Source organism: Lonchura striata, chromosome 18 (genome assembly GCF_046129695.1).
Source record: "Lonchura striata isolate bLonStr1 chromosome 18, bLonStr1.mat, whole genome shotgun sequence".
Taxonomy (NCBI): Eukaryota; Metazoa; Chordata; class Aves; order Passeriformes; family Estrildidae; genus Lonchura; species Lonchura striata.
The window spans coordinates 11,023,654-11,048,761 of record NC_134620.1 but is presented as its reverse complement, the minus strand read 5'-3'; the positions used below and the strand labels follow the sequence as shown (position 1 = coordinate 11,048,761).

The window sequence follows — 25,108 nt, the reverse complement described above, 5'->3', positions numbered from 1 at the left end:
GCAAAAACCTTTCCAGAGATCTTTAGAGAACCAGCAGTCAAATAAGCCCACATTATTTCACACACTGAAAGGGTTTTAGCATTTTATAGTAATACTGTAAACAAAAGATTAAAAGTCAAAATATTGTACAGACAGAATGACACTGATAAATACAAGGTTTGGAAAAAGGCAAAAAAAGCTTTTCCTTTCCTCTGCAGCATTTTGTAAAGGAAGAGCAAGTTTGTTTACAGGGGAACAAGAGATCTAGTCCTAAAAGAAAAACACACCTTTGTTACTTGAGGTGCTACAAACTGACTGCAGTGCTGTGAGTGGAGGGTTCATGAGCTTGCTGCTGGGGGTTCCTGTGGGGTGTGGATCACTCTGATTTCAGTGTAGCTGGAGCAGGGGCTGGCAGTTACTAAAATGTCCCTTGGTTTTGGATCAAAGGCAGGTTTAAAGAAGTGATAAATTACTCCATAGCTCAGTGTCACCCTGCTTTGGAAAGCAGGTAAGATATGTTAAAAGAACAGCACACAGTGGTGTCCTGGGAGACTGAAAAATACCATCTGCTGCTTTTCAGCCATTATTTAAGGAAAAGCTCCTAGAAGATTCTCAATGTGTTTAATTAATTGCCAGTTGCATGATTTTGAAGTAGGTTTCACAAAGGTAATTTGCAGTTTTGATCCCAGCCTGCCTCTGCTGTCAGGCTAGAGCTGCTCCTGGGGTTCAGAAAGGCAGAAAGGAAATAAAACCCCACAATGAAGAACATTAATTTACTGTGCTGTCATCTCCTCTTCCCATTCCTTCCCTTCCCTCTGGGAATCAGACAGCACCAGGAATCCAGCAGTGCTGTGGCACTTATGCTTGGATATATCCATACAAACACACCATGGCTGGCTCCTGGGCAATGAAAACACGCTTCCAAATGGGACAGAGGCAGAGGCAAAAATCATTGATTTCCTGCACCACCTGAAATTCAGACTCCCAAAAATATTCTCAGTTTTTAAATTATGGACTGACACACTTCTGTGAACTGTTATGGATGAAGAAACCTGGAGCACACATGGCCATTGGGACCAGGCAGCCTGGCAGGGGTTACTAAGCAAGTTGTCAAATTTTGAAAGATTTGCATAAAAAACTTAGGAGAAATGTTTTCACATTTGGATATGTTGAGGTACAGAGGTTATGTGCTGTGGCAGACACAGCTGCTTTTGCACTGGCACTTTTCTAACTTCCTTTTTTTTGTTAATAAGCACAGAAATCTTTAGTGAAATTGCATCTGGAGTTACTGAGAAATGCTGCTGCCAACAAGACGGTGCCTCAAAGATGACAGGAAAATTCTGCAGGAAACTTAACAATGAATTACTAACTCAGAAAAAAAGGATAATATTTTAACCACTAATGCCCTAAAATAACATCAAACATATATATTAATGGCATAGTGACAACTAAAAGAAATAACTATTAAGTTTCAAATTCCTTCCAAAACAGATAAAGTGACAAAGACCTTGTAGAGTTACACGTAACAAGCTTGGATGCCCACAACTACTACTGGTTTAGCAGACTAAAAAACATATTGCACAACAGTTGATATGGGAACAGAGAACGTTGGGCTTGTACCCCGTTACCAGGACAAACCTTCTTCCTGCTGGGAGCCGTCCCGGAGCCTGGGGAGCCTCAGCCAGCAGGATCCCAGCAGGGGAGGCTCCAGAGGGATGGAGATGCTGCTCTCCCATCCGTGCAGTGGTGTCAGAGCAGTTCCACCAGCAGGATCTGAAAGCAGAACGTGGCCCCAAGGAAACATCTACAAGAGCTCGGTACAGCGCTGGGACATGAGAGTGGCTCGACAGCTACTTGCAACATGCTATTATCCATAACTACACTGGCAACACAGGCACAAAATAAGGCAGTGGGTTAAATTAATCGTAAAATTGTTAGAAAACATGCAAAAAATAATACTGAGTTTAAAAAAAAAAAAAGAAAAGTTTCTTGCCCCTTGGAAGTTTTTTTTTCCTCGTAAAAATGCGCATAGTTCCACACCTACACGTTGAAATCCAACCTTTAAAAAAACCCCAGAGTAAAAAGCCCCGAGTGCCTCAGTTGTTGTTCTCTTTGGTTGTGATGGTGACCAGCTGCTTGGCAGCCTTGGCGATGTCGTAGGCGCACTGGATGACCTGCTGTGTCACCAGCTGGATGTCGGGCGCGGGGCTGGGCTCGGCGGGCAGCGCCTTCCTGCACTCCGACTGCAGCCTGTAGGCACTGGACGTCAGCAGGCGCAGGGAAGTCCTCACCAGCTCCGACTTGGGCTTCTGGGAAGGCAAAACAGAACAGGCAGAACAACACAACCTTTTCATCAGCTGGGAGCGCTCACAAGGGTTCTTTGATGAGCAAAGAACCCAGCCCTGATTCCCCTTCTGGCAGCAGGCGGAATTTCTCTCTCCTCTTGGAGAGGGAGATCCTGCCAGGCAGCAGGCAGGGAATATTGCTCCGTGCCCTCCCTCAGGAAGTTACTCATGCACATTTCTGGTGCCTGTTTACTGTCCCAGCCCAGCCCTGGCTGGCAGGAGGGGACAGCATGTCCAGGATGATGGGTGCAGGCGGGACAGCAGCCTTGGTTCTTTCCTTGCAGTTTTGGAGAGGTGGGTAACTGTGGGAATCCAGAGCTTCCCTCTGGCTGCAGGTCTGGGACCCTGGCAGGGGTCAGGAACCCCCCTGGACAGAGCCCCCAGAGACACTGGCTGTGATCTCTGTCCATGGAAAAGAGTTTTCAATCTTACAGGATCAATTACCATCTCTGAGTGTTTGATATGAGTAATAATTAAGTGTGGCACGGGTACAAAAGTAAGATTTTAGGATTCTAGATGAGGGGTCCAAAGGGGACAAGATGGAGGAAATTGGGTGTGCCTTGTCCTTTTTCTCCTTCTTCATGCCCTCCATGTTTCACTGTGGTGTTGGCATTTTTCTGTTGGTTCAGGCTGGGGACACACTGTCCAACGTAGGTGACAGATATTGGCACGTTCTTGTAAATCCAGCCCAGGGAGTTTCTGGTATTTAATGTTTGTAACATCCCACTGAGGGCAGAGCCCCACACGCTGCCCTGCAGGACAGAGCTGGGCAGGGCAGCAGAACATGTGAGAGATAAACAGAATAAACAGCCTTGAAACCAGCACAGACCAATTATGGCTTCTTTGGCAGTGGGGTAGAAAGACAGAGACTTTCTACAATCTCGGGATCATCAATACCTCAGATTCTGACAGGTAAGACTTTACAAGAACTCGGTCATGGGGATTTCACTCCTTAAATTTGCTGTGAGCAAACAGATCACTTTGATGGAGGGATAACAGATCTAAACGTGGCTACAGGAAAGAAATCCAAGCGATGGCACTCAGATGGAAAAGGGGTGATGAGTCTGCTGAAGTTCCCATAGAACCATACAACTCTTCATGCCAGACCCAAGCACCTCCAGTTTTGTGCAATTCTTAAGAGTTACACATTCAAGAGTACAATTAAAGGCCTGGACTCACACTTTAGCCTTTACCAGTTGCCATGCTAATAAATACAAAGGTGCATCATAACCCCATCATTTCTCCCTACCATTTTCATTTTGAAGAGAAATAATTTTTGATTTTCGTTCTGCAAAGGTGCTTCAGAACCCCATTGTTTCTCCCTATACTTTTCATTTTGAAAGGAAATAATCTTTGATTTTCATCCTGAAGGGGAGTTACACATGAGGAAGGAGGCCAAAACCATTCTGGTGGTGGCAGGTACTTACTTTTGGGAACAAGGCTGCCATTTCTGTCACTGCCACATGTATTCTCTCGGAGCACGGTATATAGCTGCAGAAAGATACCCTGGGTTATTCACTGTGTAGAGATTCCCTTCCCTCTTCCACTTCACTGCTCAGTGACTTATTCTAAAAACAACCACGTGACTTCAGAAAAAGCAAGAACTTAATCAACAGTGCAAAATTATGTCTTTAGATTTTCATTGTTTTTCAGAGTTGGTTTGAAGGAATAGCTGTCCATACTTTTTATATAAAACATTGTCAGGGAAGTCTTCATTTGTGTGCAACTTCAGAACACCAAGATGCCTTCTTGGATTAATTAAAATCCAGTAAACAGACAAGGCAAGAGTTCTCACACACATGCATCCCCAAACTACCAACTGCATTCACAGTCTGAATGCAGTTGAGTTCTAGGCTAAACTTTCACTAATTCTGATGAGTTAGTTAAATAAAACAAAGGCAGATTCCATGAATCACAGATTTCACTTCTGATTTATATACCAAATGAAAAGTGGTCTGTGCAAAATAGAACTATTTACCATAAACTGCTGTGAATAGTGAAGTGTTAGTGTGCTCTCTCACAAGTCTCATTTCAAAGAACTCGCTTAATGCTTCAAAGATTCAATTTCAGCGTAAGTTAGTTCACATGATCCAATCTTAAGCAAGAAAATCTCAAAACTCACAAAGCATTCAAGAAAACTATTCAGCATGTGTGGGTTATGGCAGGCCAGTGCCTTTTCAAGCAAAAAGAGCCTCCAAACCCACCCCCCCCTCAGTCATTATTTATTTGATCTTCTTGCAACACTAAAGGTGCAAAAAAATCAGTCACTTGCAAATGCACTGAGAGAAAAGCAACACACTGGGGTCATTTTGGCAATGCAGGAAAATTGCTTTGAAAGGAGTATTTTTCCATGTGCCTCAAGTCACATGATTTCTTCCAAATAAATTAAAAGTGGAGAGAGGTCTTCCAAGTTCACCACAATTCCCCTTTTGCTGTGGAATTAATGATTAATCTGCTCCCTGCAGCCACAGTGACCAGCATCCTACCTGGTTAAAAAGTCAATTTACTGATTAAACCCTTCACTAACAAGGCAGACAAAGCTCTGAGAATAACCTCACTTAGGTGAATAACATGTGTTTCACTGTATGCTCTCTAGGTCAGCTGCAAAGTTTCCAGTGGGGCCTGGAGGAATGGCTTTAGTTTAATGTCTAAACACTCACTATGAGCTTGTGAGATGCTCTGACACTGTGTTGGGTTTATACACATTCCAGTGAGACATCAGGAGGATATTCAAGCAGTGACAGCTTGGAAAAGGAATCCCTCATTAGCAATAAATTGTGTTAATCTCTTCCTCTAATCCTGACAATTGTTGGCTGGGGTTTGAACCTGGTCAGTTCTGTTTCAAAGAGCCTCTCATGCAAATTTTTTATTTTAGGCACTAACAAACAATGTTTTGGTCAGGTTGGAAGATACCATATAAACACACGTCTTTTTTCACGGATTTGGGATACAATTGATCTCATTTGACCCCCAGCTGTATAAACACTCGAGGGGCCTCAGCTGTCAGGTGTGAATGTCCCACCTTGGGAATGTGAAACTGCTACTTTTGCAAGGGTCCTAAGAAGCAGCAACCATGTGTTTTGTTCATAAAATCATGAAATGGTTTGGATTGGAAGGAACCTTCAAACCTCAAAGATTTCTTTCTAAAGGTAGAAATTCTTCCCTGTGAGGAGGCCCTGGCACAGAGAAGCTGTGGCTCTCCCATCCCTGGAAATGTCCAAGGCCAGGCTGGATGGGACTTGCAGCAACCTGGGCTAGTGGAAGGTGTCCCTGCCAATGGAGAGGCTGGAACAAAGTGGAGTCTAAGGTCCCTTCTAACCCCAGCTATTCTGTGATTCCATGAGCCAACCAAGTTGTAATTTCATTTCTCTTGACAGGCAATAAAATCCAAAACAGAGCCAGGGAAAATACACCAGCTCCAAGCTGTGTTTCTGTTCCCCACTGACACCTCCTGGGAGCTGAAGGGGCTGTGCCACAGCCCTGGCCTGGAGGGGCTGCCTGCAGTTCCCTCATCCCCTGGAGCATTTCATGCATCGCCTTCCACGACCCAGTGCGAGAGAGGGAGGGAAAGAGGCAGCAGAGAAGGAGAAAGGACACTGTGCCTGGGAGGCAGGGACAGAGGCCAGAGTACCAGGAGGCAGGGCTGGGCTGCTGGCTGGTCAGAGGCTGCAGGGGCGCTCGCTCAGCCCCGGGGAGCCGCGTGCCGAGGCTGTGTCTGAGCTGGGATGTGCCCCCACGCTCCAAGGGCCTGCTGAGCCCACGGAGCACAGGGAAAGGGATGGGAGAGAGTGAGAAACAAAAGGAAGAAGGGCTTTCGTTAATAGATGATACTCTTGCATTGTATTTTTTTACTCTCCAGTTAGCTTGGCAGCATGTGATTTTTCTCTATGACGTTCCCAGCGTGAGCTTGGAGGATGTGTTACTACTCCTCAAATGTCTCATTTTGGTACGGAAGCATTCCCCTGTGTAAAGGAAGTCAGGGAAGAGGAAAACAAAACCAGCAGCTTCCTAGTTCAGCGTTTTGCAAGGTAACACTCATCTAAGCATAGGCAAACACCTCACTCCACGTGTGGCACAGAAAACAAAAAATGCAGCATAGCAGACTTTTTAAAAACCTGATCAATTCAACAGCAAAAGCCAGGTATGCTGCATTGCTTCCTTCAATTTGCTTCCTTCCTTTTTTAAAAAAAAATCACATCTGTATAGTGTGATATACATAAAAACTACACTCATTTAAAGCTTCTCTGTGTGAAACAAGCACAAAGAGACTGCACTGGAAAAGGTTACACCAAGGGCAAAGAGCTCAGCACAAACACGGCAGAAGTCGTCACTCGGGTGAGAAGGAGAGGCCACGCCAGCCCTGCTAAAAATAGCAAAGTACAAGAAGGAAAAAACACAGAACAAAAGTGGCCCCATTGTTGTTCACTTCTCTGAGCAAGGCAGGAAGTGAGGGCTCAAACACAAACCTCTGCTGCTTCTCCCAGGCACAGAGGGCACCGAGCTGGGGCCACAGCAGAGCCAGACCCACCAGCCTGCAGGGCCAGGTTTGCTGGAGCCCAGAGCGTTCCAGCCCCAAAATGTGCTCACACTTGGGAATACGTAATTTTGATTTACAGCCTTCTGAAAGAGCTGTGTGGGGAGGAGCACCTGATGATCAGCAAGGGCAGTATCACTTTTTGTCACCCACAGCTATTCTGGAATTTCCCTGAGGGAGCTGAAGCTGCTGCAGCCTGATGTGCTCAGTGTTCTGCTTACTCAGCTGGGTCTGTATCTAAAATCAGTAATTCAAAATACTGTTGCTGGTACATAATTTGTACTAATACCTCAATAGGAAAGCCAAATTCTCTCTTTCACAATTTCAAGGCTTGGTGTTACTATCACATTCTGCAGGGTGTAATTACCTATGGACATAGAGGGGTGAAGACCCAAGAAAAACCTGCAGTGAGTTTTCTACAACACATTTGATTTGTGTCTAATACAATCCTGGTTTTGCAGCAGGACTCACAAGTTAAGGCCAGGGCAGGCAGCACTGCAGCCAGAACCCACTCACAAGGGGCAGGTCACTTGTCCCCAACTTGCCCTGTGGCATTAAGGACACCAGGGAACACGACAGACCTACACATTTTACAGGTGTTAAATAGAGGAGCTGTATTTCACTTTCACCTGTGCTACAGGTGAGAGAATTTCCTTTGTTTCCTCACCAGCTCCAGAGCTTTTCCAGCACTCCCTCCTTACCTGTCATGTTTGTTCTCCTGTGCCGCTCGCAGCAGCTCCTGGATGTTCTTGGTGATCTGCTCCGTTTTCCGAATCACATCTTCTGTACTGGGCAAGCTGGAGCTGGGGGCTGGGTCCGTGTCCTCGGGGATGGACCCCTCCCCCTGCCAAATGACACTGCGCTGCCGGCCCTTCCTGCCCGACCTGCAGGGAGCAAAGCAGGGCTTGGCCCGGGGACACAGCAGTCCCCTGTCACCCCCAGGCTGTGTCAGCCGTGTCACAGCACCTACCCTGGCTCCTCCAGCTCCACAGGGGTGGTGGGGTTGTCATAGTCACTCTCGGACACGCTGCTCTGCTTCTCCAGCTTCGAAGCCTGCAAGGAACAGATTTACTTCAGCCTGTGCAGGAATCAGCAGCTCTGGGCTGTGCCAGAGCCCACGTCCTGTGCACGTGGATTTGCTCTTTGCACAACAGCTCCTGCATTACCCTGGAGTTGTTGTGCCCCTCTCCCCATGCCAGGCTGCTGCTCAGCTTCTACCCGAGGCCCTGGGCACTGCCAGCACAGCCCCACCAGCCCCTGGACACCCAGACAGACAGACAAAGCACAGTGTCCTTCCCTGCCACTGAAACTGCCCCAGGGACACATTCTGAGAGCAGAAGCAGCACCATGAAACAGGAGCCTGAACAGTGAATAAGAACCACTGGAGAGGGAGAGAACCCCAAAGAAAAAGAGGCCAGAGACCACGGTGGGGAGGCTGAATGCAGAGTGGAAAGCAACTGGGAAGGCCACTGCAAAATGGGAGCCCAAAACAAGGGCCGAAGACTGTGGCAATAGGAAAGTCAAAATAAAGACAGGAGACAGAGATGGGGGAGCCCAAACTGCAGGTGGAAGACTGAGGGCATGTATGAGACTGATGAGACCTGGAGCTCATCACAATTTGGGGGCCAACACGAGAGGGGTTAAAGCCCACTGCAAAGTGAAACCTAAAATAGGGTGGGAGGCCAAAGGGTGAGGAACTGAAGCCCACTGAATGCTTGACACTGGTGCAGAGTTGGAAGACCAAAGAAGTGAGAGCTGTGCCCCAGAGCACTGGATGCAACAAGGGCAGGAGGCCCAACCATAAGAGTAGAGGGCCCCACATGAATTGTGTCAAAAAGAGGATAATTCTAAAGTGGAAGCTGAAATGAGAGCAGGAGGAATTCAGGGAAGCAAAAGCTGGATTGAGCTCTGTAGACTCATTGCAAAGTGGGAGGCTGATCCTACAGCAAAGGCTGAGGGAAGAAATGGAGACCAAAATGAGCTTGGAGGCCAAATCCTCAGCCAGGCCCCAGGATCACCATTCATCTGCTTCCTCAAGTCTTCTAAAAACTGCCAAGCTTCACCCAGGAGCCCAGCATGGCATGTCTGGTGTCAAATACACCATGCTGGTGTCACTCTGATCACAGAGCAGCAGCTCAAGGTCCTTCACAGCCCCAACCACCAGCCCTGGGGCTCTTACAGAAACCCTGAAGTCACCATGAGGGAGTCTCCAGGGTTAAACTAAGGGACACCTTCAATCTGCATCCCTGACCCAAACATTTAGGAATCTGCCTACCAAATAATATTTCTGTCCAAAAATGTCACCAGGAACTGGTTTTCACTGGCTGAGATTCAGTACATTTGTTAAGCATTCATCTGATGTCAAACCTATCAATTCTTAAGTGAAGCACCTGGAGTTAGGAACCCCCTTTTCAATTTTAAAGTTACTCTGCACAGAAGGGAAAACCAGCATTTTTTGAACACTCCTCTCTCAGGACAGCTGGTAAAGATCAGTTGTAAAAGTGACATGTATATTGAAGACAAGAAACTATTTTATATAGAGTCTAACCTTTTCCCTCTCCCAGGTATACAGAGACAACAATCCTAACAGTAGCAAAGTTCTAGCATCTGGTCAGAAATACAAACAACAATGATGAATTACAAGAAGAGGATGCTATGGAATCACTAATATAGAATCAGTGTAGAGTAAAAACAATCAATCAAAGCCTCTGCAAGTTTCCAGTACCAGACAGCACTGCAGCCAAACCCAGATTTCCACCTGGCCAAGCAGGATATTCCCTTGAAAGTTTTTTCTTCTATCCCTACTTGCAAATCTAATATTTTCAAATCTAATATGTCCAAACATGGTACAGTCAAAATAAAATGGGGACAGAAGGAATTAAAAAGCAGGTTCTGTATCCTGGCAGGGAAAGACCAGAGTAAACATTTAAAACCCCAAATTTATTATCTGTAAAGCAGTCAACCAGGACCACCTGGGTTGGTGCAAGCCACCGGCCCCCAAGGAAAGCAGCTTTGAAGCTGGGCCTCATGCAGTGCTTTTAGTCAGCAGGAGAGTTGTACATTGACTTAGAAATATCAGTGAGAGGCTGGAAAATCATTGTCCAAACAGCAGCCAGCTTGTCTTGGGGCTGCTGTGCAGCTGAACGAGTGACCTGGAGAACCGTGCGTGCTGTTAAAGGCTGAAGATGTGAAGTTAGAGAGAGGCAAGAGCCCAGAGCTGGTGGCAGCAGGAATGGAAGGGAGGAAATTCTGCTCCATGCAGGCTGGAAGGCCAGGCAGTGAGAGGGGAAGAGAGAGGATGTGGTTCTGGGGAGATTGGCACCTCCTCCAGGGAAAAGACCGATTGGGAAGGTACTTAACCCTTCGTGTGCTCTCATCCCTCGACCAGGAAAGCGTGGAGGGGAAGGAAGGTAGAGATGAAGAGGAGGTCACAAACGCACTCCTCCCGATCTAAAAATGGGAAAGAGAAAAACCAAAACCAAAACACAAACAAACTCTTAACTGAAATCAAAGGAACATTCTTAAAACCATGGAGATGACATAAAGCAAGAATGATGTTGAGGATCTGGCTTAGACTGAGGGAACTTAATTCTTTCAAAATACAATTGAATTCATGCTCATTCTGAGATTCCAGAGATGCCAAATTCCACGGAGAACAACAACAACAACAAAAAAAATTCACCACATGCCAAATTAACTAACTCCACAAAACAAATCAATGCTTCAGAACTGCTACTGCTATCCAGATTTCCACCCAAATGACCATAGGATCTATACAAAGCACTGCCACATTTTGCAAACACTGTCACACACAAATGAATTCTGACATTTTTTTCTGCCAGAACTGCCATCATATCAACATGACAATATAATTTAAATTTATCTATATTTCATAGCTTAAATTAATTTAATTGAAGGCAGGGATTGATCCCCTTGGTGCATGCAGCTGTCTTCTGTGGAATGTGCATGGAATATTTGCCCTCCATCATGCCAAAGGTAACATCAAAATACATTTTAAAGGTCTAAATTATTTGATTGGAAGGAAATAAAAGACATTGCTACTAAGAGGGAAAGATATTGTAAAAAATCCACACATTTTCAGTATGTGTCTAAAAGATACTGTCCTGTATTCCAGCCTACAGGGCAATCCAAGAAGGTGAAACAAAAAATTAACTGTGCTAATTAATTAAAGACATTTGTTAATTAAATGCACTAGTGTGTGTTGGGTCACTTCTGTAAAGTGTGAACACTTCAGTGCAAATTCCCTCTGGCCAACAGAGAACTCTCTCTCCACATCACACAGGAAAATACTAAACCAGAAGAATCTGCTTGACTGGCAGATCTAAACCATCTCCAGCCTCCAGTTCCAAACTCAGAATAAGAAACTGGTGGTCTGGGGAAAATTTTTCAATTTTATTTTATTTTTGTAAGGTGGTTATGAAGTTCCACAAATTGGTACCTGCATGTTTATTTCCCGAAATACATGAACTTTACCTACCTTCTTGGAATACTATTTCCCCTCCCTTCCTGATTTTGAGACAATCACATATTGATATTTTATATATATATATATAATGTGGTTAAAAAACCAGCTGAGCAGAAGCCAAAAGCTCCAGTTTCCATATTCCAGAACTGCTACAGCTTCTGCTTTTCAAACCACCAGGCTCCTGCAGACATGTTAATACAGCAAACATGAACAATTCTCACAGCTCTTATCCCCCCCTGGCTTTTTCTCCCCTCTGATGCAGAAGCTGAGTGAACGAGCAGCGTCGGAAGAGGCAGAAAAGCTGAACGTGAGAAGCAATGCAGAAGCAGCAGCAGTTTTACTCACGTGTGGAGGGAAGGGCTGCAGCCTGGTGATGTTTTCCTCTGGGTAGGTGACCTCCCCCATGGGCAGGTAGGGTTTCTGCCCTGAGCCAGTCTCGTACATGGACATGGGCCTGCTGCCCCGGGCCGACGGGCGCCGCTTTAGGGAGGAATTGCTGCTGGGGTCTGGGTACTCAGAACCACCTTGCACCTGATAGATATTGGTTGTGGCCTGTCTTCTGAGGTTGGTATTTTCACTCTGTAGAGTTTGGAGCTGAAAGAAATGTTTAGCAGTGGGATTTGGTTTCCTAAGAGCAAGTGCCAAAAGCAAAGTGACCACGCGACACTCGCTTGTCAGCTGTACCAGAAAATCCAGGTACTGCTGCCTGGGGGTTCATTCTTTTTCAAAATCTTGCTTGGTACAAGCATAGAAACACCTTTGTTCCAGATCTGGAAATATTTAGGTGCCGATTTCCAGCAGCTGCTGGGATGTAAACTAAAGTTAGATGTTAAAATTGGCCGCTGTAGCTCAAAAACACACGACCCATTCCCTCCAGCCTGCTCTACTGGCACAGGAATTCTGGGATAGAATGAGGCTGTGGGGGAAGGACTGCCAACACGACAGTTTTCCAAGCAAAGGGATCCATTGCAGCAGCCAATACAAGGACCTAGAAGACTTTAACATAAGGCCAGTGAAATCTGACAATGCCAGAACTGCAGCACAGACACCAGAGGCAGCACAAAGGAATTTGAGCTTGCTCTGCAAAGCAAGGAGAGTTTAGCTTATGAAAATCAGGCATCAGCTATTGCTATCTAAGAAGCCAACAAGAAAGCATTTTAAAGCTTTTTATTATTATTATGTTTTTATTTGATAGTAAAAATGCACCAATTCTGATTATTTTGTGGACTCAGAGTAAGTTTGCTATATTAACACATCGGGAAGAAAAGATGAAGTGAAGAAAAACTGCAGGACAGCAAGGATCTCCCTTCTGCTACACCATGAAAATATCCTAAAGCCGCATTAATTCATAGTCCCCAAAGGTTTCTTTTATACCCTAAATGATTATATCTGTCTAAAGAAACCAAATGTAAGTGAAAAATCAATTCAATTGATGCAGGAGAAATGCTGAAACCAGTACAAGCTGTTGAAAGACCAAGGAAACACCCTGAGATCTCCCAGTGTTCACCATTCCAACAGAATAAGAGGGAATTGGAATTTAACAGACTGGGATATTCCAATCTGCTGGGTTAGCTCAGCCTCAGGTGCAAACAGCTCCACCACTCTCCAGAAGCCCTGCTCTGCCCCAGAACAGCAGGTTCACCCTACAGCCTGAACAACTTTCTCTACATGTGACTCTTGCAGGATTGTAATTATTTGGAAAATGGGATTTTAAACACTAGTTAAAGGGATTAATCAGAGGGTAAGCAGCCAGCCTTTTCTAGCTAGCCAGACAGGATAGTGAACTCAGATATAAACTGTCCTTTACCCCACAAAAATATAAGTAAGTGCACACACACGAGGTGTGCTGACACTTGATTTCTCATTGTTTAAAGCTGCTTATATTGAAGCATGACAGCAAAACCACTCAGGACTTGCAACAACTGTCCTGTCACTTGGAAAACTGATGCTAAAGATTTGACACAAGTCAAATCATCCTTGTGATTTGCAGGGCTGGATCACCACTAGCACCACAAAAAAACAACATTCAAAGGATGTGTTGCACATAAATATTTACAGTTTCATGTCTGATCCCAAAGCAGCTCCACTTCAAAATGAGTCTTCTCACTATCCTAATACTGGATTATTTCATCCTCGCTTCCAGCAGTTTTATTCTGACAACTTCAGATACCCCAGGAGCTGGAGGAGGGGTTATTTGTTACCTTTTTCTGCATAATCCTCAGCTCATCACTCAGGTTGATGTTCACCTTCATCAGCTGCTGAATCTTCACCTCAGAAGCCACCAAGGCATTTTTAACCTGCATATATTCCTGGGCAGTCACTGGTCCATCCGACAAGTCTGAATCCAAGCTCTAGGAAAAGGAAGAGAAAAATACTTACACCATTAAGAAGAAGAAAACAAGATCATAAAATTTCAACAGCTTTTCATGGCCTTACTTTAAAGGCATCACAGTTCAAATAAAGTTGAAATTAGTAAGAGCCATTAACCAGAATAATTTAAAGTCCCCTAGAAAATCAATCAGCTCTCAGCTCCCCCAAAAATATTTGCATCAGCATTTCAGTGACAGAATACTGTTTTATAAGGACTTTTTAAAAATATGCAATAAAGAACTGCAATTTATGAAAGACAGACTGCTAAATATCCAGCGTGCATTTCCAGGGAAGATTAAAGTAGAACCACCAGGTTTTACTGCCCTTTGATGCCATTCTGCTTTCCTCCAGGAATGGTTTAACTCACTTGGACACTGTTGGTCTGCTGTGAGTATTTCTCCAGTAAGAAGCAGTAAATGTTTGTGAAATACCATGGAATCACTGATTTAGAGCTTTTTGGCAGATCCAATTATTTCATCTGTGCAATTAAATTTGTATCTTATCTCCAGCCATCCACATTACTTTTTTACATAGAGGCTTTTCTTTTTTTACAATAAAAAATCCTTAAGCAACAACACTTAATTTAACAAAGTTCACAGACTGAGGCATAATTACAAAATGATTTAGAATATTAATTTTCTGATAATTTATGCAAATTACCTTTATGAATAACACTTGGGGGTGTAGCACTATTTCAATCCTACCTTCTGCCTGTTTGATTTAGCTGCATTTGTTTCCAGATCTGTATCTTCATCTGAAGCAACACTGTCATAATCAGGCTGGTCATTGTCCTGACTTTCACTGCTGTGCTGATTGCTGATTGATTTCAGTATCAGCTCCACATTTTCTGCAGATCAACACATGAAACACATACTAGTAAGTCTGGAGAAGAAATAGAAGTTCATAATTTGGAAAAAAATTTAATTTAGATCCACATAGGAGGAATGAATGATTACTGTCCAAAACTAAAGTATTATGGCTTTGTCTTTTTATTTCTTCTAAGTTTTATACAAATTAAAATAAAGGAGAATCCTTTAGCAGCTTAATAAAATTCATATAAATTAAAAAAAAAACAAAAACAAGAGACTACGTTGGACAAATGGATGTCAGCATGCAAATGAAAAATACAGGGAAATATTAAAAGTTAGAATTTGTTTTTTGGTATTTTGTCTCCAGAGGGAAAAAGATACATGAAAACCATATATAGATTTCATAATTCAGCCTTCCTGAGGGACTCTGGGAGTGATTAAACTGCTGAAGAAGTGCCTGGAAAGGAGCTGACAAGAAAAGCTCACTCACCTTTGGAACCAGTGAGAGAATTCCCCTGTTGTCTTCGTTTGGCATCACTTAAAATGTCTATAACCAGTGTAGCAAACTCGTGGGCATTAAATCGAGCCAGTTTCTGCCTTCCCTAAACACAGAATAATGCAGAGGAAAGAAAAGTACATCCTGTATCAGAAGAACAGCAGAATCCCCAGGAAAAACTAAAACTACACACTTGGAGTTGACTGTTCAACTACATTTACTGCAAAAAGTGTGACTTAAAGAGGAAATGTGAAATTATTTTAACCTCTTTCCAAGTAGATGCAACTCTTCTACAATAATGAAATGCAGTAAAGCAGTATTACTTTGGTCTAATTAATTATCTGGACTGCAATATTATTTTTTACAGTATTAAGATTTCATACCTGATTCCTGGTTGAGGAATATTCAGGATTTACAGGAAGAAAAGGGACCACAGTGGTCTCTGTCACGAGTGTGCTGTGGTTCTGAGTAGCAAGCCAAACTGTTCCAGAGGAAAAAAAAAAATAACAGGGAATAACCTTCCTGTAGTGCTTGACAGTATTTCTTTGTCAAATAAAAGACTGCAATTTCAAACACAAACACAATCCATTCTGAGGAAAGCTCTTCCCCAGAGGGTTCTCTACTTTGTGAAAAACACAAGATTTTTTTCGATTAACATCCCCTTCAGGCAATGCAAGACAAAGAAATTCCCCTCAGCAGTAATTGCTGAATACAGAAGCACTTGAACAGAACATGTGCTTGGATTGGAATCTTGTATGTAAAGTGACATTCCAGACTTGCTTTATTTCAATCCACAAAGTCTCACTCACCTGCATCTGTTTCCCTTCTGTCAACTTCATCATACACATCCATGGCAAGTTCTTCAAATAAGTGGTTGCTTAGCTAAGGGTAGAGGAGAATAATTACAGTTTGAAAAGAAATGAAAGTCAGTAAGATTTCTGATAACAGAAAATAACAGAAAATGTAGGAGAACAATTCTGCTTTTTTTCCAGCCTCTGTAATCCATAGAAAAGCTCCTTTCTCAGCCTGCACAGGCAGCAGACACACATGGCCACCCCATTTCTAGAACAGAACAACCATCCTGTTCCACACTCCTCCTTTCCTGGTCAATGGATTTTTTTTCCCCCTCTCCCATCTGATCACAAAAAGCCTTTTTGTGTTTGGGGTGAGGGAGAGGCACTGTGGGAACGAGGTACCAAAAGGCACTGGAGATGTGAACTCCAATGAACAGAGAAGGTTCACAAAATATTTGTGTGTTTCAAGCTGCTCTTACAGCAGATGGGTCAAGAGGTACTTGTGCCAGGGAGCTGAGAGATGAGAATTTGCCACATCTAGAAAAGGAGCTTTACTTACAGACTGAAGCTTCTTCTTGGCTGCTTTTGCCAATTCTGATACATCCAGACTGCTATGAAAACAAGAAGTGATCATTACATCTACAGCATTCCATGGCTTCTACATATCCAAATTCTACATTTTGGTAACTCAGTGATTAAAATGTCACTTTTACCTTAAACCCTCTAATATTTCAGTATTTTTAGCATGGTTTTTAACACACTGATGTTATTTATAGTGCTACTATAATATCACAATTAGCATATTATTAAGCTTTCTTTCGCAACAATTTTTAAATGTAAAACAAAGCAATACCAAAAATTCTTTGAAATATGAATACCCACAGGTTTTTACCCACACAATTCTTAAGTTACTGAAGTTTTTCATAGAAGTTTTGCAAATAGGAGGTTGGACAGTGGTTTACTTACAGCCGTCTTATTTCCAATTGCACAGCAATAAAAGAGGAACAGGAACTTAAAATTAGTACTTGATACTTCTTATACAAATCTGATTTCAGTGATCACAACCAAAAGTTAAAAGCATTACAAAAATCAGGAAAATACTCAATTGGTTCTTAAATTATTTGCACAATCTATTTCCTAGGAATTCCCCATATGTGTTCCCTTCCCAGAATTGTCTCACCTTCTCCCTGCATTTTAAAAAATACGTTTTTATTTTGTATAAATATAATTTTCTGATTTTGTTATATTAATTTTATAATTTTCTGAAATTGTTGATATTCCAGTATTCTTTCTATGAAAAAGGGTTTAAAGACTAATAAAGGCACACGTAAAAAAAAATGTTAGAATAGCAACTAGCTTAAAAGGTATTTCAGAAAGGAAAGAAAACTTCATTATTAGGGTTTTTTTACTCTGATGTTTTCAGACACATGATAGAATCAGCAACTTACCTGTCTGCCATCTGAGGTATAACAAAGTGCTGCCCATTTTTGTGCTCTAGAGTTGAAAACAAATTGCACTTTACTAGGGTGGTACTGGCTTACAGTTTTCAATAATAAGCATCAGGCAACACTAAATAATTTATCTTCCATCTAATTACTCAATTTCCAATTACAGGCAACTAGGTTAAAGAGGGATCATGCCACGATTTCCAGGTGTTATCAAAGATTCCAATTAAGGCTTTTTAGTTATATTGAAATTCTATTAAAAAAGAAAATTAAGTTCTAACACAGGTACCTTTATGGTTAAAAATCTCTAAGTGTCCTTGTGCTCAAAAGGCAACCACTTAACAGAACACACCCCTGCTGTTGCACTTCAATTAGAAGAAACTACTTGGAAGGGTTTCTACAGTATATAAAAAACATGGATTTGTGGAAAACCAGGAAAGAATTTTAAATGCATAAAACCAAATCTTGCATCTTATACTTTCTTTAGTTCAGCATAATTTATTTGACCATTTAGAAGGGATACAAAAAGTGCAGTGCACAAATATGACACAGCACAGTCTGAATGTCCTGCAAGTGACAGTGACAGGTCTGAGGGTGCAGGTGTGGTGCTCACCTGGTTTCCTGCCACAGAGGTAGAAAGCCAACCTGTCTGTGAGCTCGTACTGGATCTCCACCAGCCTCTCTGCCAGCTCGTGGTGCCCCCCTTGCCTGCTCACACACAGGGACAGTCAGTGACACACAGAAATGCTCACACAAACACATTTAGTACAAGCCAACACTGCAGTGTTTGGTGCATCAACCCATCACAGACTCAGCCCAGTTCCACCCACCTTCCCCAACCCATCTCTGCAGTCTGGGACATTCCTACAGCAATTCCTGACCTAACCCTCACTCCTGGAGCCTGAACTTGGATAGCCTGTGTCATTGACATCATAGCTGATGTCTCAGGCACACAGAACACAGGCTGTGATCTGATGAAAATACTTATTCCTCATTTTTATTCATTCACTCTTTCTGGAAAAAAGTATTATAAGCATTTAGCAGACAAATTATTTCAGGATAGAAACGTATCTTAGCAGGGCCCATTGTGTGATTTATGGATATCAGAGACTCCTACCTTGCATAATCAACTGGAGTTTTCCCATTGGAATCTTGTGTGCCAGGATCAGCACCATAAACTGCCAATAGTTCTGCTTGCAAAGTCTGTCCTGCCTTAGCAGCAACGTGCAGTGGGGTGTTTCCTTTCTCCTGCAAGGGATTAAGGAGAAATACCTACTTAACCAACAGGTCTGAGTAGAAGATTGAAATATAACATGAATCAGCTGAAATAAGCATAAATAATATGAACTGGAATTGATTGTATATCATCAAAATGATGAAAAAATGTCTTCCTACAGGATGGAAGAAGTTGGCTTGAGCTCCTAAGGAGAGCAGTCGCAAACAGGTCTCCAGATTCCCCGTCCTCACGCTGGAGTGGAGTTGCTGAAAAAGAAGCAGAATTACATTTAACACAGCAGCAACAACTGTGATTCAGCAGTTGTTTTTCAGCCATGGTTTGAGAAACCAGATTATGCAGAGTTCTCACTAGAGCTCTTTTGTGTAAAGGGTTTTCTCCAAGTTCACCTCAATTAATGCCTCTTAATCATCACCTCCAGCGATAACCACAAAAAAGTGGCTGCAAGTTGAAGTCAAGCTTTATTTATTTATGTAATAGTGCAGAAAACCAGAAAAATTAAGCCAAAAGCAAGCCAAGGAAGTGAGTGAGATTTGGCTGTGCTGTCCCAGGAGGCACTGACCTTGCTGAGATCCTTGGCAGTGACACTGTCGTCCTCCCGGCACGGCAGGCGATGCACAAACGCTAACATTTGATATTTAGCTCTGATGAACTCTGCTTTGTTGGGACTGCAAACAGAAATCCAGGCAACAAGAAGGGAAAGGAAAAAAATATCAGTGCTTTTATAAGTAATACAGATGCTCCAGATAAAGAAAAATTTCACAAGTGAAGACTGAATCAGAGATTTGTGTGCTGCTGATGGCAAAGATAGGCATGGAAAAATATTTTCATTAAAAAACAACCTAGTGCAGCTTCTCTGACTATATAGAGAAAAGGTCTGTTACAACCATCAAACATCTGCAGACTGTAGCATGTGGTGTCTGTTTCTTAAAAGAAATACAGACTTTAAAATCATGTCAGCTTAAGAACTATACTTCCTCTACACAGTTATTTACATTTTAAAATGAAGCACCATAGTCAGAGGCAAAAATCTCAACTTTTGTTTAATTCCTCAATCAAACTCCATTTTGTTGGCAGCATTCAGTTAACTGAAGCATACAACAAAGAAAAGTCTTTTGACTAAAGTGGAAGCAAAGGTCCTCACTATTCAACAGGAATCAATAATTCAGAGAATTCAAGCACTGTATTCCTATTTCTGCCGTAAATTTAAAAAAAACCAACTTGGAAATAAAATTAAAAAATAGCTGCCAAACACAGAGGTTCCTATGGATTCCTTGTTGCCCTGTCACTGCTGAATGAAATAATCCCACTTCTCTAAGATAACAATTCTGCATTTCCCACTTACTGCACTTTATCCTGAGGGCTGGCCTTGCGCCGCCCGCTCATCACGGAGGCAGGGTCCAGCAGGGAGTGCTCCCAGATGGAATTAGCACCATTGTTGTACAGAGTTTCCACCATCTGAAAGCCAAAACACACAGATATTTTGCTGCTGGCTGCATGAATGCACTATCTGTAGTTATTTTCAAGCAGGTATCAAGCCAACAGATTCCCACTCTGTGTGCCAGCATCTGTAACCTGCTGGGATATCATAACATATGATGTGGAATTTAGTGAGAACCCTCTTAAAATTCTCTGCTCTTCCCAACAGCACCCACAGTGAAAAGAAAATTCAGGTTGAAGCAGATGTACTGTGAAAGAAAAGTTGAAGTGACCTTTCGAAGCAAAGGTATCAAATTCAAAATGCAAAGGCAACTCTGACTTTAGTGGTCCACCACAACAAAACGAGAGAAACCAAATGAGAAACACATCAAAAAACAAAGCTAAAAAGCTCAAAAAAAATGTTCAGGGATTTAAATGACATTAAAAATCAGTGTATCTGGTTTTAATGGAGGAAAACAGCTCTCCTCTGTACCTGCAGCAGTGTTGGAGGCCACGGGGTGTGTTTGAGGTGCCTCACTTGGGAGATGTGACGGCCCAGGCTCCTGTGCACACTGCAGCACTCATCACAGATCAGGATCCCCCTGTTTATGGATGCCCAGCAGGGATCTGCAAAAGAAGCCATCCATTATAACACAGGAAGCAACACGACCTTGGATTGCAAAAGCAGAGTCTAAAACGAGCAGCTCTGCATTTTAACCTTCCCTGCTTAGCCACTGTGTGAGCCTGTGAATGCCACAGCCTTGCTGGGGCTCCTGATGCTGGAAAAATGGGAAACACAGGTCCTGGAACTCATGGGGGATGTGGGATTCCAAGGACAGTGAGAAGATTTGCAGTGGAAATTTGGGGAAAAGCCCCACTGCTTGCAGTTCTTCTTGTGAAAATGCTTTCCTTTCTAAACATAACAGGACATTGAATTTATCACCACACTGAAGTGCTTTACTTGTTATTTTGTGGACTCCCACAGAAGTATTCCTAACAACAGTGCCTACTTGCTCTTTGAAAAAATTGTGGGGTTTTTGGGGATTTTTTTTAACTTGTCAAAAAATACTTTTTAAAAACATGAAATCTACACACAAAATTGTCACAGCACTCAAGCCTTTCCCTCTACTACTCAGTTTTCAGTTCTGTATAATAACGTCTTTTAAATTTCCACTTTAAATAATAAAAGCACACTAGAGTGTCATAATAAAGAAGGATACATATGTGCCAAGTCAAAGGCTCAATAAAATCCAACATTCTCGAGCAAAATAACTTCACCTCTCACCAGATCTGAGCTGAACCATCTTATAAGCAGCCCAGAAAGGAAACTGATGGGAAGTGAAGTAGTAAATAATATATATGAGCTACAAACATCAAAGGTCATAAAATCAAGTAGGAATGGTAGATTAGGTTGAAACAATAAATGCCCACAGGACACCAAACAAGTCCCTTGGCTGCTCAGAGCTCAGTCTCCAGAAGAAATTCCAATTTCTGTCAGTGACACGTGAAACTCAACGTGCCAGAACCCTGCAGGAACAGGCAACTGAGCAGCCAGACAGAGCTTCAGACCTAGCACATCCCAGGAGAACAAAAAAGGAAATCAAGATCTCTTTTCTTTTAGAAAAATCTTAATTTCAAATGCAGAGATGGGTCTGAGGCCAAATAAGTGAGTACAAGGCGAGCCTGGTATCTGATGAGAGAACTTCTGAGTCCTGTCAGAACACATCTGAGCACTGGTGCATCATATGGAAAAGTCTCCTCTGACCCACACAAGAATGGACTGAATCCCTGCAAACGAGATGTGATCACAGTTTCTGAGCAGAGTTGATGATCTGGGTGTGCTGCAGGCAATGCAGGCAAACCTGTCCGAGCCACGAGGGACAGCAGCATCTCCTCACCCACCAGAACCAGCCCAGCCCAGAGCCAAATTAAAGCAGGTGAGACAAAAAAATAATCCATTTGTTAAAGAACAAATTACAACAAGCACTTAGAACTCCTTGTTAAATCATTCCATTATTTAACAATTTTGATTTCCATGAAGAAAAAGAACAGCAATAGAGTGAGATGCATTCATGGCAACCTAATCACCCAAACTGAGGCAGCCTTCCAGATTAATGAGCCTGATTCCTTCTTGTTAGAGACAACCTCATCACACATGGATGGGATTCTTAGGGATCCTTTCCCTTGCCCATTCCCAGGCTGTTTGTGAGCATTGCTCTGCATTATCAACAGTCAGCACTGGGGGTTTTCTTTATCTCCACCTCAACACCAAACACCCTTGGATATTTCAGGTTTAAATTTAATGCAATGAAGTATCTGTCCTGGAATTTGAGTAATTTTTAAGAGAGACCTAATTATGGACTCGATCAGAATATGTTCAAGCAAGTACCAAAATACACAGGATCCCACAATCACTGAGGTTGAAAGAGACCCCTGAGTCCAACCTGTGACTGATCATCCCCTTGTCACCAGCCCAGAGCACTGAGTGCCATGTCCAGCTCTTCCTTGGACACCTCCAGGGATGGGGACTCCAAACCTCCCTGGGCAGCTCCTTCCAGTCCCTGACCACCCCTTCCATGAGGAAATTCCTCCTGGTGCCCAACCTGACCCTCCCCTGGCACAGTTTGATGCACTTTCTTCTCTCCTGTCCCTGTTCCCTGGGAGCAGAGCCTGCCCCTCACCCAGGCTGTCCCATCCTGTCAGGAGTTGTGCAGAGCCACAAGGTCCCTCCTGAGCCTCCTTTGCTCCAGGCTGAGCCCCTTTAGCTGCCCCTTCTCCATCTCCATTCCCTTTCCTGGACATGCTCCAGCTCCTCCATATCTGTCCTGGAGCGAGGGGCCCGGAGCTGGACAAAGCAATTGAGGGTCCTCAGTGTCCAGCTCAGGGGTGGTCACAGCCTGGCCCTGCTGCCCACGCTGGTTTTGATACAAAGGACAATTGGGGAGAAGCTGCAGGGCCGGGCAGGCGCTTTCAGGAACCTGCAGGGTGGTTCAAAACAGGAAGTTTGAGATGAAGACAAACCCGGCCCAGGGTCTGAGAACTGAGCTCCTGCCTCGGGATAGGAAGTGCAGCACAAGAGCTCCTGTAAGAGTCAAAGAAAACCCTCCACGCTCTGCCCTGGCAGAGACAAAGGGGCATTGATGAGGTTCCAGGGGAAGCAGTAATTAATGCAGGTGCCAGGCACACCCGCCCTGGTGCAAAGGCTGCAGCCACCAGGTCTCCTGACACAGCCCCACGCAGCCATGGACAAACCCTCTGGTTTTGCTAAAGGAAAGGGTTGATTTGTTTTATTTACCAAAAGATTAAATGAAGATTCCTTTATGTATGTAGATAAGCCACTGGATTCTAATAAATAAGTAAAGATTTCTTCATATATGTGGACAAGCCAGCGGGTTTCTAGTAAGTAAGTAAAGAGCTGGAAGTGCTCTAATGTCACGATAAAGGCTGGATTACAGGATTACCAGACAGTGATTCTGATGCCCCAAGGAGCTTAAGGAACACAGTTCACACAGCTTTATCTCCAACTCACAACACCCCTGATGTGAGCAAGCATAGATAGGCTACCTTGTGAGATAGGGACAATCACCTGCCTGAGAGATGCCAGCTGCATTTATTGTAAAACCAAATTTCTACAGGGGTACAAGCAGAATCCCAGACTGGTTTGGGTTGGAGGGAGCTTAAAGCTCACCCAGTGCCAATCCCTACCATGGGCAGGGACACCTTCCATTATCCCAACCCCATCCAACCTGGCCTTGGCCACTTCCAGGGATGGAGCAACTTCTCTGGGCAACCTGTGCCAGGGCCTCACTACCCTCACAGGGAAGACTTCCTTCTGTAAAAAGAAGAATGTCACTTCCTGGAAGTTCATTTGGAATTTTTATCATTTTTTAAAACATAACTCAGATTGAATAAAAGTTGTTCTCCCTTTTCCCACATCCTATCTTCTGCCAATTCAAGTGTTATCTACATTACACAGACATTGATATTACACATACAATAATAAGGTATTATTACATCAGTGTTTTAATTCATTTCACTATGTGCATAACCTGCCCAGAACACAAACAGCAAAAACTAAAGAGCCAGAAAAGACACAGACAGAGCTGACAAAATAAAGCAGGACAGTTTTAGATACAAGAGCTGCAGAACTACAGACGGTCAGGAGATGCAACAGCTTTTCTGAACACCACCTCCACTTCCATATGCTCCCAAACTGATCTGCAGCGGCATACGCGCCAGCCCAAGGCAGACCCTGCTCCCTGAGCATCTCCAGACACCTCAGCACAACTTTCCTTGGAAGTGTGGGCCGTGGGACAAATCCCAGTTTACCTCCCCAATGCCCCTGGGAACAGGGACAGGGGTGAAAACGCAGCCCCCCAAAAACAGCCCTGCTCCTTTCCAGTGACACATTCCCAACCCACGCCCTGCCCGTGACTGAAGGTGGATTCCTGTCAGCTTCCCTCCTTCCTAGGCTGGGGAGCTCCGCACTTCCCGCCGCCGGAGCCCTCCGGGATGCTCCCGGAGCTCCGCGTGCCCCGGGCTCGGGAGGGGCGGCGGTGCCGGACACCCGGACACGGAGTTCCATCCCAGCCCTGCAAGTGTCCCAGGCCAGGCTGGACGCTGTCGGAGCAGCCCGGGCTCCTGGAAGCCGCGCTGCCCACGGGCTTTGAGCTGCCTTCCCACCCAAACCATCCCGCTCCATCACAGGTGCAGCGCTCCGGGGCGGGGACGCCCCCGGGCCGGCGGCGCCCCCGCGGCCCCCGGTTCCAGAGGGGTCCGCGGGACGAGCCCGCGCGGTGCCGCTGGCGGTGCGGTGCCTACCCTGAGCGCTGCAGTCGGCGCAGACCTCGCTGCTCCTCAGGCGCTTCGCCATCGCGGGACCGGCGGCAGCGGCGGCAGCGGGGCCGGTAACGGGCCCCGCCAGCCCCGGGCCGGCCCCGCGCATGCGCGACGAGACCCCCTCTGCCGCTCCGCGTGTCGCCCGTGCCGCCATCTTTACTCCTGGCACGGGGGCCTGCCTTCAAACTGAGCTCCGGCTCAGCGGCGCGGCACCGAGCGCTCCCGCCCGGGCCCGCCTGCCCGCTGCGCCCTCTCGGCGGGGTTATGGGAGAGATGTGGCTTCGGAAGCCTGCTGGGAGAGGCCGCTGTGCAGCAAGCCCTGCCCTTACCCGCCATGGCGGGCGGGCGAGCCAAACCA

At 44.4% G+C, this 25,108-nt stretch overlaps 1 protein-coding gene across 3 annotated transcripts; it reads right to left on the bottom strand.

The window, feature by feature from the left end:
- Positions 1 to 65: 65 nt before the first annotated feature.
- On the bottom strand, positions 66 to 24,843 carry GIT2 (GIT ArfGAP 2). Of its 3 annotated transcripts, XM_021544700.3 has the most exons (20): positions 24,733 to 24,843; positions 20,405 to 20,538; positions 19,838 to 19,950; positions 19,055 to 19,160; positions 18,654 to 18,740; positions 18,376 to 18,506; positions 17,872 to 17,966; positions 17,262 to 17,307; positions 16,373 to 16,424; positions 15,829 to 15,901; positions 15,403 to 15,500; positions 15,014 to 15,125; positions 14,419 to 14,561; positions 13,546 to 13,695; positions 11,690 to 11,938; positions 10,219 to 10,308; positions 7,829 to 7,911; positions 7,560 to 7,742; positions 3,752 to 3,815; positions 66 to 2,288 (listed from the first exon to the last, which is right to left on the bottom strand). In XM_021544700.3, the coding sequence occupies exons 1-20, from the start codon at positions 24,782 to 24,784 to the stop codon at positions 2,076 to 2,078; spliced, it is 2,274 nt and encodes a 757-aa protein (XP_021400375.3). In that variant the 5' UTR covers positions 24,785 to 24,843; the 3' UTR covers positions 66 to 2,075. The 3 variants fall into 3 exon arrangements, with proteins under 3 accessions (XP_021400375.3, XP_021400370.3, XP_021400371.3); XM_021544695.3 differs by lacking the exon at positions 10,219 to 10,308; XM_021544696.3 differs by lacking the exon at positions 10,219 to 10,308 and having other exon boundaries at positions 16,373 to 16,421.
- Positions 24,844 to 25,108: the final 265 nt, after the last annotated feature.

What these genes read in the sequence shown, in the direction of transcription:
- GIT2 (XM_021544700.3), bottom strand. Translation starts at nt 24,784, where the DNA reads ATGGCGAAGCGCCTGAGGAGCAGCGAGGTCTGCGCCGACTGCAGCGCT. An exon ending in AGCCCTCAGGATAAAGTGCA is followed by an intron (nt 19,161 to 19,837) that starts GTAAGTGGGAAA and finishes TTCTGTTTGCAG; the next exon opens with TCCCAACAAAGCAGAGTTCA. An exon ending in CAGAAGGGAAACAGATGCAG is followed by an intron (nt 15,501 to 15,828) that starts GTGAGTGAGACT and finishes CCTCTGGAACAG; the next exon opens with TTTGGCTTGCTACTCAGAAC.